At 46.1% G+C, this 13,943-nt stretch overlaps 1 protein-coding gene across 3 annotated transcripts; it reads left to right on the top strand.

Moving 5' to 3' along the window:
* The first annotated feature begins 9,044 nt into the window (after positions 1-9,044).
* Positions 9,045-13,550, top strand: PNMA3 (PNMA family member 3). Of its 3 annotated transcripts, none has more exons than XM_045473382.1 (3): positions 9,045-9,581; positions 9,867-11,278; positions 11,400-13,550. In XM_045473382.1, the coding sequence occupies exons 2-3, from the start codon at positions 9,974-9,976 to the stop codon at positions 11,502-11,504; spliced, it is 1,410 nt and encodes a 469-aa protein (XP_045329338.1). In that variant the 5' UTR covers positions 9,045-9,581; positions 9,867-9,973; the 3' UTR covers positions 11,505-13,550. The 3 variants fall into 3 exon arrangements, 2 of the variants coding, with proteins under 2 accessions (XP_045329338.1, XP_045329337.1); XR_006711325.1 differs by having other exon boundaries at positions 9,119-9,581; positions 9,867-11,862; positions 12,379-13,550; XM_045473381.1 differs by having other exon boundaries at positions 9,119-9,581; positions 9,867-13,550.
* The last annotated feature ends 393 nt before the right edge of the window (positions 13,551-13,943 follow it).

Here is a 13,943-nt window from a genome sequence, read left to right as displayed (position 1 = left end):
GCATTGAAATCCAAGAGGCACAGAGAACTCCCTTCAGACATAACTTGAATCGATCTTCTGCATGACATATCATAGTGAAACTGGCAAAATACAAGGATAAAGAGAAAATTCTGAAAGCAGCTAGGGATAAACGTGCCCTCACATATAAAGGGAGACCTATAAGACTCGTGGCTGATCTCTCTTTTGAAACTTGGCAGGCCAGAAAGAATTGGCACGAGATTTTCAGTGTGCTAGACAGAAAAAATATGCAGCCGAGAATCCTTTATCCAGCAAGTCTGTCATTTAGAATAGAAGGAGAGATAAAGGTCTTCCCAAACAAAAACTGAAGGAATTCATCACCACTAAAACAGCCCTACAAGAGATCCTAAGGGGGATCCTGTGAGTTAAAGTACCAGAGACATCGCTACAAGCATGAAACATACAGACATCACATTGACTCTAAACCCATAACTTTCTATAATAACACTGAATGTCAATGGATTAAATGCGCCAACCAAAAGACATAGGGTATCAGAATGGATAAAAAAACAGGACCCATCTATTTGCTGTCTACAAGAGACTCATTTTAGACCTGAGGACACCTTTAGATTGAGAGTGAGGGGATGGAGAACTATTTATCATGCTACTGGAAGTAAAAGAAAGCTGGAGTAGCCATACTTATATCAGACAGACTAGACTTTAAATTAAAGGCTGTAACAAGAGATGAAGAAGGGCATTATATAATAATTACAGGGTCTATCCATCAGGAAGAGCTAACAATTATAAATGTCTATGCGCCAAATACCGGAGCCCCCAAATATATAAAACAATTACTCATAAACATAAGCAACCTTATTGATAAGAATGTGGTAATTGCAGGGGACTTTAACACTCCACTTACAGAAATGGATAGATCATCTAGACACACGGTCAATAAAGAAACAAGGGCCCTGAATGAGACATTGGATCAGATGGACTTGACAGATATATTTAGAACTCTGCATCCCAAAGCAACAGAATATACTTTCTTCTCAAGAGCACATGGAACATTCTCCAAGATAGATCATATACTGGGTTACAAAACAGCCCTTCATAAGTATATAAGAATTGAGATCATACCATGCATACTTTCAGACCACAATGCTATGAAGCTTGAAATCAACCACAGGAAAAAGTCTGGAAAACCTCCAAAAGCATGGAGGTTAAAGAACACCCTACTAAAAATGAATGCATCAACCAGGCAATTAGAAAAGAAATTAAAAAAAATATATGGAAACAAACGAAAATGAAAATACAACAATCCAAACGCTTTGGGATGCAGCGAAGGCAGTCCTGAGAGGAAAATACATCGCAACCCAGGCCTATCTCAAGAAACAAGAAAAATCCCAAATAAAAAATCGAACAGCACACTTAAAGGGAATAGAAACAGAACAGCAAAGGCAGCCTAAACCCAGCAGAAGAAGAGAAATAATAAAGATCAGAGCAGAAATAAACAATATAGAATCTAAAAATCTGTAGAGCAGATCCACGAAACCAAGAGTTGGTTTTTTGAAAAAAAAAAAAAAAAAACAAAAAAAAAAAAAACAAAATCGATAAACCTCTAGCCAGGCTTCTCAAAAAGAAAAGGGAGATTACCCAAATAGATAAAATCATGAATGAAAATGGAATTATTACAACCAATCCCTCAGAAATACAAGCAATTATCAGGGAATACTATGAAAAATCATATGCCAACAAACTGGACAACCTGGAAGAAATGGACAAATTCCTAAACACCCACACTCTTCCAAAACTCAATCAGGAGGAAATAGAAAGCTTGAACAGACCCATAACCAATGAAGAAATAGAATCAATCATCAAAAATCTCCCAACAAATAAGAGTCCAGGACCAGATGGCTTCTCAGGGGAGTTCCACCAGACGTTTAAAGCAGAGTTAATACCTATCCTTCTCAAGGTATTCCAAAAAATAGAAAGGGAAGGAAAACTTCCAGATTCACTCTATGAAGCCAGTATTACTTTGATTCCTAAACCAGACAGAGACCCAGTAAAAAAAGAGAACTACAGGCCAGTATCCCTGATGAATATGGATGCAAAAATTCTCAATAAGATACTAGCAAATCGAATTCAACAGCATATAAAAAGAATTATTCACTATGATCAAGTGGGATTCATTCCTGGGATGCAGGGCTGGTTCAACATTCGCAAATCAATGAATGTGATACATCACATTAATAAAAGAAAAGATAAGAACCAAAGATCCTGTCAATTGATGCAGAAAAAGCATTTGACAAAATTCAGCATCCTTTTTAATAAAAACCCTTGAGAAAGTCGGGATAGAAGGACCATACTTAAACATCATAAAAGCCATTTATGAAAAGCCCACAGCGAACATCATCCTCAATGGGGAAAAACTGAGAGCTTTTTCCCTGAGATCAGGAACACGACAGGGATGTCCACTCTCACCGCTGTTGTTTAACATAGTGTTGGAAGTTCTAGCATCAGCAATCAGACAACAAAAGGAAATCAAAGGCATCAAAATTGGCAAAGATGAAGTCAAGCTTTCACTTTTTGCAGATGACATGATATTATACATGGAAAATCCGATAGACTCCACCAAAAGTCTGATAGAAGTGGTGATACATGAATTCAGCAAAGTTGAAGGATGCAAAATCAATGTACAGAAATCAGTTGCATTCTTATACACTAATAATGAAACAACAGAAAGACAAATAAAGAAACTGATCCCATTCACAATTGCACCAAGAAGCATAAAATACCTAGGAATAAATCTAACCAAAGATGTAAAAGATCTGTATGCTGAAAACTATAGAAAGCTTATGAAGGAAATTGAAGAAGATATAAAGAAATTGAAAAACATTCCATGCTCATGGATTGGAAGAATAACTATTGTCAAAATGTCAATACTACCCAAAGCTATCTACACATTCAATGCAATCCCAATCAAAATTGCACCAGCATTCTTCTCGAAGCTAGAACAAGCAATCCTAAAATTCATATGAAACCACACAAGGCCCCAAATGGGCAAAGTAATTTTGAAGAAGAAGACCAAAGCAGGAGGCATCATAATCCCAGACTTTAGCCTCTACTACAAAGCTGTAATCATCAAGACAGCATGGTATTGGCACAAAAACAGACACATAGACCAATGGAGTAGAATAGAAACCCCAGAACTGGACCCACAAAAGTATGGCCAACTAATCTTTGACAAAGCAGGAAAGAATATCCAATGGAATACAGTCTCTTTAACAAATGGTGGTGGGAGAACTGGACAGCAACATGCAGAAGGTTGAAACTAGACCACTTTCTCACACCATTCACAAAAATAAACTCAAAATGGATAAAGGACCTGAATGTGAGACAGGAAACCACCAAAACACTAGAGGAGAAAGCAGGAAAAGACCTCTCTGACCTCAGCCGTAGCAATTTCTTACTTGACACATCCCCAAAGGCAAGGGCATTAAAAGCAAAAATGAACTAATGGGACCTCATGAAGATAAAATGCTTCTGCACAGCAAAGGAAACAATCAACAAAACTAAAAGGGAACCAACGGAATGGGAAATGATATTTGCAAATGACATATCGGACAAAGGGCTAGTATCCAAAATCTATAAAGAGCTCACCAAACTCCACACCCAAAAAACAAATAATCCAGTGAAGAAACGGGCAGAAAACATGAATAGACACTTCTCTAAAGAAGACATCCGGATGGTCAACAGGCACATTAAAAGATGCTCAACATCGCTCCTTATCAGGGAAATACAAATCCAAACCACACTCAGATATCACCTCACACCAGTCAGAGTGACCAAAATGAACGAATCAGGAGACTATAGATGCTGGAGAGGATGTGGAGAAATGGGATCCCTCTTGCACTGTTGATGGGAATGCAAACTGGTGCAGCCGCTCTGGAATACAGTGTGAAGGTTCCTCAAAAAAATTAAAAATAGACCTACCCTATGACCCAACAGTAGCACTGCTAAGAGTTTACCCAAGGGATACAGGAGTACTGATGCATAGGGGCACTTGTACCCCAATGTTTATAGCAGCACTCTCAACAATAGCCAAATTGTGGAAAAAGCCTAAATGTCCATCAACTGATGAATGGATAAAGAAATTGTGGTTTATATACACAATGGAGTACTACGTGGCAATGAGAAAGAATGAAATATGGCCCTTTGTAGCAACGTGGATGGAACTGGAGAGTGTGATGCTAAGTGAAATAAGCCATACAGAGAAATACAGATACCATATGTTTTCACTCTTATGTGGATCCTGAGAAACTTAACAGAAACCCATGAGGGAGGGGAAGGAGAAAAAAAAAGAGGTTAGAGTGGGAGAGAGCCAAAGCATAAGAGACTCTTAAAAACTGAGAACAAACTGAGGGTTGATGGGGGGTGGGAGGGAGGGGGGGTGGCTGATGGGTATTGAAGAGGGCATCTTTTGGGATGAGCACTGGGTGTTGTATGGAAACCAATTTGACAATAAATTCCATATATTCAGAAATATTTTAAAAAATAAGTCATGTGTAAAAGAAAGAAAAATATGTAGCTGAATGGATAAACTATGGTGCATCCAGACAATGGAAAATTATTAAGCATTAAAAAGAAATGAGTTATCAAATCATGAAAAGACAAGGAAAAATGTTAAATGTATATTACTAAATAAAAGAAGTCAATCTGAAAAGGATATATACTATATAATTCCAGCTACATGACATTCTGAAAAAATCAAAACTGTGGAGACAGTAAAAGATCAGTGATTTCTAGGATTTAGTGGGGAGGAAAGGATGAATGGGCAGAACACAGAGGATTTTTAAGGCAATTAAACTACTTTTTATAATATTATAATGGTGGATATATGTCATTATATTTGTCAAAACCCAGAGGATGTACTACACCAAGAATAAACTTAATGTAAACCAGTTTGAGTAATTGTAATAAATGTATCACTATATTGTGAGATGTGAATAGTGTAGGGGGTTGTGTGTGGTGGGGAATAATGAGTATACCGGAAATTTCTATATTTCCCACTCAATTTTGCTGTGAACCAAAACTTTCTCTAAAAAATAAAGTTTATTAATTCAAAATAATGCAAAATTATGGCTGCATAACTTTTTTTGTAATTAAATCTGCAATGAATTACTTTATCAACGTGTTTTTTTTTTTTTTTATTTTTGGGACAGAGAGAGACAGAGCATGAACGGGGGAGGGGCAGAGAGAGAGGGAGACACAGAATCGGAAACAGGCTCCAGGCTCTGAGCCATCAGCCCAGAGCCTGACACGGGGCTCGAACTCACCGACCGCAAGATCGTGACCTGGCTAAAGTCGGACGCTTAACCGACTGCGCCACCCAGGCGCCCCAGCAATGATTTACTTTAATTGCAAATAAAGCCACCTTCTGATATACTGGAGGTTAGGATTTCACCATATGAATTTTGGGAGGATATAATCCAACATATAGCAATCTTAAATAATTAAGGGGAGTAATTTCTGTCTATACATGCATTCTCCCACAGAAATTTATTATAGTCCACAGCAAAAACTTCATTGACCCAAGAATGGTAATTCAGAGGAGGTATTGTAATCTGACTGTATGTAAACATTTAGAATGTTATTGGCTGTGAGTACCCAAAATACGATTCAATGTCAGCCATGTGAGTGAGCCATCTTAGGTTTCCAGCCCAGTTATGCCTGCATATCATTAAATTCCCAGCTCACATCTTCAACCACATGAGAAACCCTAAGAGAGAACCGCCCAGCTAAACTTTCCCCTAGTTCCTAACTCACAAAATTGTGAGCAAAATAAAATGGTTGTTGTAAGCCAGTATGCTTTGGGTAATTGGTTACCAATTGGTTACCAACAAAAGTAACTTAAATAGAAAAAGTTTCCAGATTACACAAAGAACTCCTATGAAGCATAAAAATGAGAAACTTCCAATAAAGAAATGGGAAAGATTAGTAAGAATTTCAAACAAAAGGAATCAGAAATGGACCCTTAACTGAGGTATTAAACCTCATTTATAATCAGAGAAATTCAAAGTAAAACATAAGAAATAACAATTGGCATCCCTCTAAATTGGCAACATTTAAGTCACGTAATATGTTGGTGATGATGTGGAGATTGATAGAGGTATAAATGGGTATATCAAACTGAAGAACAGTTTGATAATGTATCTTAACACTAAAAATAGTCTTTGACCCAGCAATGCCACTGCTAGGTACGTACTATAGTGAAACTCTCCAACAATATTTTAGAGAAGCATTATTTGTGATACTAAAAATGAGAAACAATTTAAATATCCATCAATGTGAAAACTTATAAGTACATTTTTGTATACACACACACACATACACATACATACACCCCTACAATGGAATATTATACAGAAGTGAAAATTAATGAACCAAACTTGCATGTATCAAAATGGTGTTTCTCACAAACAATGATTAGTTAACTAGATGGGTGAATACCAACAATATGATACCATTTATACAAAGTTTAAAACATGAGAACACAATACTTCCACTTGTTTAAGATAAATTTATTTGCAGTGGAAATACAAAAGAAATGCAAATGCATAACATTGCTTCCCTCTATGGGGCAGAGAGCAAGAGGCTATTGGGAAGGAGTATGCAAAGAGGTTAACTTCACTGGCAGTGTTTTACGTCTTAGGTAGTAGGTATCAAAGTATTGGTTGTACTTTTTATGACCTTTTGTATGTTTAATGTTGTAGAATGTATTTTTTATAGTATTTACTTACCAGAAACTCTGGTAAAAAAAAAAAAAAATCCCAGGTCTATCTCAGACCCAGCAGATCAGACTCCCCAGAGGTAGGGTCAGGAATTTGTTCTCTAAATAACCCTGACACTACTGGTCTAAGCTAGGAGAAGGCCACTCCAGTGGAGGTGGCCTCCTTCATGCTCTATTATACTTTCCACTTTATAAGTGGAATTTATCTACCAGTTCCTCAATTTTAGTGCCTTTGTGCTAGAACCATGCAAGGCAATGGAGACATAAAAGCAAATAAGATATTTTTACTGGCTTGAAAATCCTTCTATTTAAATAGAAGAGACATTATTCTTTACCATCCTTTGAGCACAGAGTCAAGTAGGCCCTAAAACCAGAGGAAAGGTTATCTCCAATTACAAAAGGGTTCAAAAACTTTTAAACCAAGCATATTGAAATATATCACTTCAACCCTGGTGTCTCCAAATCACTCTTTCCTGACATACAGGATATCCACAGATCTGCTGCATTGCACCTGGCTGGGACCTCTACATGCCTTTTCCCAGAGAAATTCTGAATGTCCCCTTTTTCCTTGGAGATGCCTTTGCATCTCCCCTTGATGTCTCATAACTTTGCCATTTACTCATTGTGTCATTTTGGGCTGGTTGTGTTCCTTCACTGAGACTCATTTCTGCTTCTGTAAGTTGAGTAGATGGTTAAGTCCTCTGAGTGGCAAAACTGGGAACTGTATGTAGTCTTCCAGATAACTATGCTATTTCATTGCCATCCCAGGATCACAAAAAGCTGATTTGGAAATTGGCAACCAAGTGTTTTATAAGAGACATGGGTTTTGAGTAACTTAGATGTTTTTAAGAAAAAAAGATACACATGGTAGACTTTCAAAGCATCCCTGAGTAGTCACATTCCATATGCCATAGAAACTGAATCACCACTTTTGAGAAAAACAATTTTTAACAATTTTCCCATTTTCCTACATGATTGAATAGAAGGAAACCTACAAATCTAAAGTCGAGCCAATTTACTCTCTAGTAAATATGAGGAGGATTTTTCCTCCTCACATGGACTGTGAGTGGACAGAAATAAGGGAAGTAATTCTAATGTGGATGACATAACCAGAATAGAAATAGTCCTAAGTCTACTCAAAGGGTTATGGGGACCAATTTAGAATCTAATTTCAATTCCACCTGCATTAAGGTGCATGCTTTTGTATATGTCCCTTCACCTCTCTGAGCCTCATGAGTCAAATAAGGATGCTAATACCTACCTCTCAGGGTTCTGGTGAGAGGTAAAAGAAATAAGTTTTATGAAGTCATGGTAGGAACGTTTATCCAGTTTGAGCAGAGAAAAGCACTTAGAGGTCATTATTACATGGTCCCTGTCAGGCAAACAGAATGCATCATCACAATGTGGAGTGGGAATGCAAGTGAACAGTTCTTTTTTTATATATTAAATATAATTTATTGTCAAATTAGTTTCCATACAACACCCAGTGCTCATCCCAACAGGTGCCCTCCTCAATGCCCATCACCCACTTTCCCCTCTCCCCCACCCCCATCAACCCTCAGTTTGTTCTCAGTATTTAAGGGGCACTTGTACCCCAATGTTTATAGCAGCAAGTGAAGAGTTCTATGCCACACCCAGTACAAGGTGTCTCTCCAGACTTGGCTGGATGGGTGAGCCTAACCTGGGCATCCACCACAGGTCCCTCCTTCTGTAGCTTGGGAGAGCTCTGCACACTGGAGGTGAGGATGTAGTTGGCAGAGCAGGCAGGAGCACAGACCACTGGACCTTTTGCCTGAAGGGCAATCATTCCTTTCCTCTTTCTGATACCACTGGGACCCTACAGATGCAGTACAACCCACAGCCCACTGCCATCACGAAAAGGCAGGTCCAAGGGATTGGGCTCCAAATGGAGTGCTTTCTTTTCCAGACAGTGGACTTGCAGCACTCAAAATGGAAAAGGACCAAGCAAACCAGTACGCTGGGTCACCCTCTTTGGGGCAAGGCCCTGGCACTGGGGCAGCGACGCATCTTGGCCCGTCGTGTGCCCACAGCGGCCACGGCCCCCGCGCGAGTATGGGGACTGCTGACCCCCGGTTGCGGTGGTGTGTGCGAGCGCTCATGTGCACAGGTGGCATCTATTCCACGTAGTAGCACCCGGACGAAGTGCTTCTCGCCTAGCTGGGACAGGACCCGTTCTGGGTGGAGTGGACGAGGGGCGGAAACAGGTGAAGGAGCCCCAGAACGCGCCCCCATCCCGCGCTCCACCCATGCCAGAATGCAGCGCTGGCGGGCGCATCTCGGGCCTGCCCAGCGGCTCTCTGGTGGGCACCCGGGGATATGGACCCCTCGCCAGGCTGACGCCCCCGAGAGCATGTTCCGGGAGGGGCGGGAGGTGGGCAGGGTTGGGTCTAGGATGGGGGCACTGGCTCTCGGGTCCCCAGGGTCCCCACCTGTGCCAGCGCCCCCTCGGGGGCGGGGGAAGGAGCAGGTGACGTCACGCGCGGTCCCGGGGTGCCCGCGGCGGTGGCCACAGCCTGGCCGCGTGACCCGCGCGCGCCAATGGCCCGGCGGTCTCCGGGGCGACGCGGAGGGTCCGCGCTCCGCCGCCGCTGCGCCCCCGCCCCGAGTCCGCACTGCAGAGAGTGGTGGCGAGCAGGCGCCGGCGCGCTAGCCCACGTGCCGCGCTGAGAGAGGGACAGGGAGAGGAAGAAGGAGAGGGAGTGAGAGGCAGCCAGGAAAAGAGGGGCGCACGACCCCGCTGCCGCTCGGCGCAGCCCCTGCGCCCCACCTGCTGGGACCTCGACGAGGAAGGACCCCGACCCAGAGGAAGGTAGGTACCAGAACCGGGGAGGGTGCGCTCAGCCCTCCGGGAGACCCGCCCGCCCGCCGCCCGCCCTCCGCCCGCCTCAGTAGGACTGCGGCAGCCCGCGGGGGCGAGAGGGACGCGGTGGGGAGGGGGCCGTGGCCCCGGCGGGCGGGTGGAAGGCGGGGCAGGGGTCTAGCCTGGGCTGCAAAGGCACCGCCCCGAGGGAGGAGGGTCACCTGGGGGGTGGGCGCGGCGGGGCGGAGGGGGGGGGGGAGCTTAACCTCGCTCTCGCCTCGTTTGTATTCACAGGCTGTGGAGATCTGTGCTGTCTGCTGTCGCCCTGGGAGTTGGCCTGATACATGTGCACCACGCAGTGATCATTATCCCCTAAATTAGGCTCCACAGAGATTGGGGACATGCCATTGACCCTGTTGCAGGATTGGTGTCGGGGGGAACATCTGAACACGCAGAGGTCCATGCTTATCCTGGGGATTCCTGAGGACTGTGGTGAGGATGAATTTGAGGAGACTCTTCAGGATGCTCTCAGGCACCTGGGCAGGTATAGGGTCATTGGCAGGATGTTCAGGAGGGAAGAGAATGCCCAAGCATTTCTCTTGGAGCTTGCCCAAGATATTGACTATGCTTTGATCCCCAGGGAAATACCCGGAAAGGGAGGGCCCTGGGAAGTGGTTGTAAAACCTCGGAACTCAGATGGAGAATTTCTCAATAGACTGAACCGCTTCTTAGAGGAGGAGAGGCGGACAGTGTCAGATATGAACAGAGTGCTTGGATCAGACACCAACTGCCCTGCTCCAAGAGTGGCCATATCACCTGACTTCTGGACCTGGGCCCAGACCCTGGGGGCAGCAGTGCAGCCTCTGCTAGAACAAATGTTGTACAGAGAACTAAGAGTCTTTTCTGGGAACACTGTGTCCATCCCAGGGGCGTTGGCCTTTGAAGCCTGGCTTGAGCACACCACTGAGGTGCTACAGATGTGGCAGGTGCCTGAGGGTGAAAAGAGGCGGCGGCTGATGGAATGCTTGCGGGGCCCTGCTCTGCAGGTGGTCAGTGGGCTCCGGGCCAACAATGCTGCCATAACTGTGGAGGAGTGCCTGGCAGCCCTGCAACAGGTATTTGGACCCGTGGAAAGTCGTAAAATCGCCCATGTGAAATTTTATAAGGCCTATCAGGAGGTGGGAGAGAAAGTCTCCAGCTTTGTGTTGCGTTTGGAACCCCTGCTCCAAAGAGCTGTAGAAAAAAATGCAGTATTGCGAAGGAATGTGAATCAGGCTCGCCTGAAACAAGTCTTAAGTGGGGCTACCCTTACTGACAAACTTCGAGACAGGCTTAAGTTGATGAAACAGCGAAGGAAACCACCTGGTTTTCTGGCACTGGTGAAGCTCCTGCGTGAGGAGGAGGAGTGGGAGGCCACTTTTGGTCCAGAAAGGGGGAGGCTACAGGGGCTGGATGCAGGAGTAAGGGCATCTGCCAGAGCCAATGCTCTCAGAGCAGTGTCATTTGCTGCCCCTGGCAGCACTCTTCAGGCCAGGCCTTCCCAAGGTTCCCGGCGCAGGAGAGGCAGAGGACAGCATCGAAGGGGGCGTGTGCTAAGGGCCAGCTCCCGAGGTTCAGGAAAACGGAAACATCACACATTCTGCTATAGCTGTGGAGAAGATGGCCACATCAGGGCACAGTGTAGCAACCCTCCAAACCCGCTCTTGGTAAAGCAGAAGAGACAGGCTGCAATGGAGTCGGGAAATGGGAACAGGGCTTGGGAAAAGAGCCATCCCAAGCCCAAAGCCAAGTAGGCTCAGGAGAACAGGGCACCTCTTCTTATTTCAGGCAGAGGAAACAAAAGAGATATTGGAAAAAGGGAAAGGGGCAGCCCACAGAAACAGCAGGGGACTTGAGTGGGGTAGAGGGGCAAAGAAGCCATGCCCAGGCTGAGCCCCCTCATCCTCTGCCAGATGAAAAAGGCTCCACTCACCAAGCTACATGGGACTCAGTGAAGGCCAACAGTGCACTGAAGAGGTGCCAGAGACACAACTGGGGGGTTGCCCCACCCAGCACATGGGGTGCACCAGCTGCAGGCAAAGACCCCAACACAGCAGAGGCTGAAGAAAGTAGAGCTGGGGACTCATTCATCAGCCCCATCATCTGGCCACCCCCAAATGCCCACCCTGTGGGCTCTGAGCTAAAGATGCCAACTGGCCCGCAGGCCACGTGGGGCCTGGAGGAGCCTTCCCCAGGACCAGCCCTGCCTGAAGGAGTCATCTCAGACAAAGAAGAGCTGTACAACAGACAGGTAATGCCCCAGACAGGAGGCCACATGGTCCAGCCTGTTTTCAAGATTATCTATCTACACTATTCTAGGGGACCCCCAGGAAGGCAGAGCCCTCAAGCCCCTGCACAAGTGAGGGCAGGAGAACCAAAGGCTCTGGGAGCCTAGCACCAGCCTACAGGCAGTTTCCTTCTGCTGCAGCCTGGAAGGGCTATAGGGGCAAGGAGAGCAAAAACTACAAGGAGAAGATCCTTGGGCCAGAGCTTCAGCTCAGCCTGGCAGGTGGGAGTACTGGTACTTGGTGGGCCAGTACCTCACAGCTGGCTTTGGTATGAGTGAGTGTGTAGCAGAGAAACTTTGGTTCCAAAGCAGGAGGAGGAGGAAGAGAAAGAGAAGGAAGTGGAAGAGGAGGAGGAGAAAAGGGTGTAGGAGAGAAGGAAGAGAAAGAGGTAAAGAAGGAGGAGGAGGAAAAGGTAGAGGAGAGGAGGAGGACAGGGTAGGGCTTGGTGGTGGGAGGTTGTTCTGCTTTTGTTTATACAGTGCCACTGGAGACCAGGAGCCTGCAGGCAAGGAGGCATGGGACTGGCCTGGTGAACGACAACTCAGCAGCTGGCAATGCCAAGGCCAGCACCAAACCCTGCCAATTCAGGCAGCCAGCCTGGGAAGCACCCCTGAGTGGCTGGCCCTAACCTAGGTGAGGGGCACCTGAAAATGTGTGCCACCCACACTGGCCTGGGAGATGTTAGGGGCCGTCTCAAGGGTGCCGGCCCCTCGGGCCGCCCAAGAGGGGGACCCTCATTCACTGACCCGTGGAGCACATCACTCCACGCTCTGAGAAGCCCACTTGTGCCTCTGTAGGCCCCTTACTGACCCCCCGTGTCAAGTGGCACCCCCAGCTCCCCCTACACGCACCCTAGTTACCATTCCCGTGCAGAGCCCTGAGGTGTGCAGGAGCCCGCGGCGGGTGTCCTGGCCTAACGCAGCAGCCACCTCTCAGCCCCGGGTGTGTGCCACGAGCTTCAGTGCGAGCCCAGGCTCTGCTCGCTCTCGTCCAGTGTCGTGAGCTCAACCTCTGCTTCCTCGGTGTAGATTTAGGCCAACTGCTGCTTGTTCTTGTGGAGATGTGTGTGTGTTCTTATCTGAGCAGCCGCCCACACCCCACCCCGGAGACCTCTCGAGCCCAATCCCAGGAGATGGCAGGAAGGACAGAAGAGAGCATGGCTGGTGCTCACCCCGTGACCTCAGGAAGGAGGAACTGGACCAAGGGCAGAGGTGGCCTGTGGGAGTCTCCACGGAAACCGTGCTCTGATGTGCCACTCTCTTGTTACTTGTGACTCAGTTTGTTCGGCTTGTCTGAGTACCCCGTGCTGCATTTTCCAGCATCCTGTGACTGTCCTGTGCAGGCCATAGGGCAGGACCAGGCCCCACCATGTTGGCCAGAGTGGAGAGTGCCCTGGAGTGAGGGGCCATGGCCAGCATCCGCATCCATCATCCTGGCCAAGGGCCGATCGTGGGGCCCTCAGGAAGGGAGACTATGGCAGGAGGGCCATGGTGTTGGGGGAAACAGAGGCACCTTGTTCAGGACCCCAAGAGTAGGGGTCCGTGACCTGTTGGCTGTAGTGGCCATTAGACATTCCTCTCTGTGTTGTCATTCCCTTTCTTCAATGGTTTCAATAAATGTTTCTCTTCAATAAATTTCATTGAATGTTTCAGCTGAGTCTTGCCTCTGCTATGGGCAATTGAGGGAAGGTTCACCTGGGGGTGTGGGTGTAGAGGGGAAACAGTTGCCTGGTCAACATGAGAGTATGTGTAGGATAAGGTCCATGAGAGCTTTGAAATGTCTTAATTGCAAAAGGTGGCCAACATTTAAGAAACAGTGTCTTACGGACCTTGGCAAGGGAATGAAGCTAAGCAGAGCCAGATGGTACCAGTGAATAGGATGCTGGTGGGAGTGTGTAGTGGCTGTCTGGATTCCCAGGGAACTTCCAGGAATAAGGGAGGGTGAGGAACAGCAGGCAGTCGCCAGAGACTCCAAGATCCCTCACTGCCTCGTTGGGGCTCAGGGCATCCAGACCTGGAGCATCAAAATCAGGCCAGCCTGTGTC

Source organism: Leopardus geoffroyi, assembly GCF_018350155.1.
Source record: "Leopardus geoffroyi isolate Oge1 chromosome X unlocalized genomic scaffold, O.geoffroyi_Oge1_pat1.0 chrX_random_Un_scaffold_50, whole genome shotgun sequence".
Taxonomy (NCBI): Eukaryota; Metazoa; Chordata; class Mammalia; order Carnivora; family Felidae; genus Leopardus; species Leopardus geoffroyi.
This window is presented reverse-complemented; position numbering and strand designations above follow the sequence as displayed.

Bases quoted from the DNA above. Each gene is read 5' to 3' on its own strand.
- PNMA3 (XM_045473382.1), top strand. From the start codon at position 9,974: ATGCCATTGACCCTGTTGCAGGATTGGTGTCGGGGGGAACATCTGAAC. The intron at 11,279-11,399 runs GTAAAGCAGAAG...TTCTTATTTCAG, and splicing joins ACCCTCCAAACCCGCTCTTG to GCAGAGGAAACAAAAGAGAT.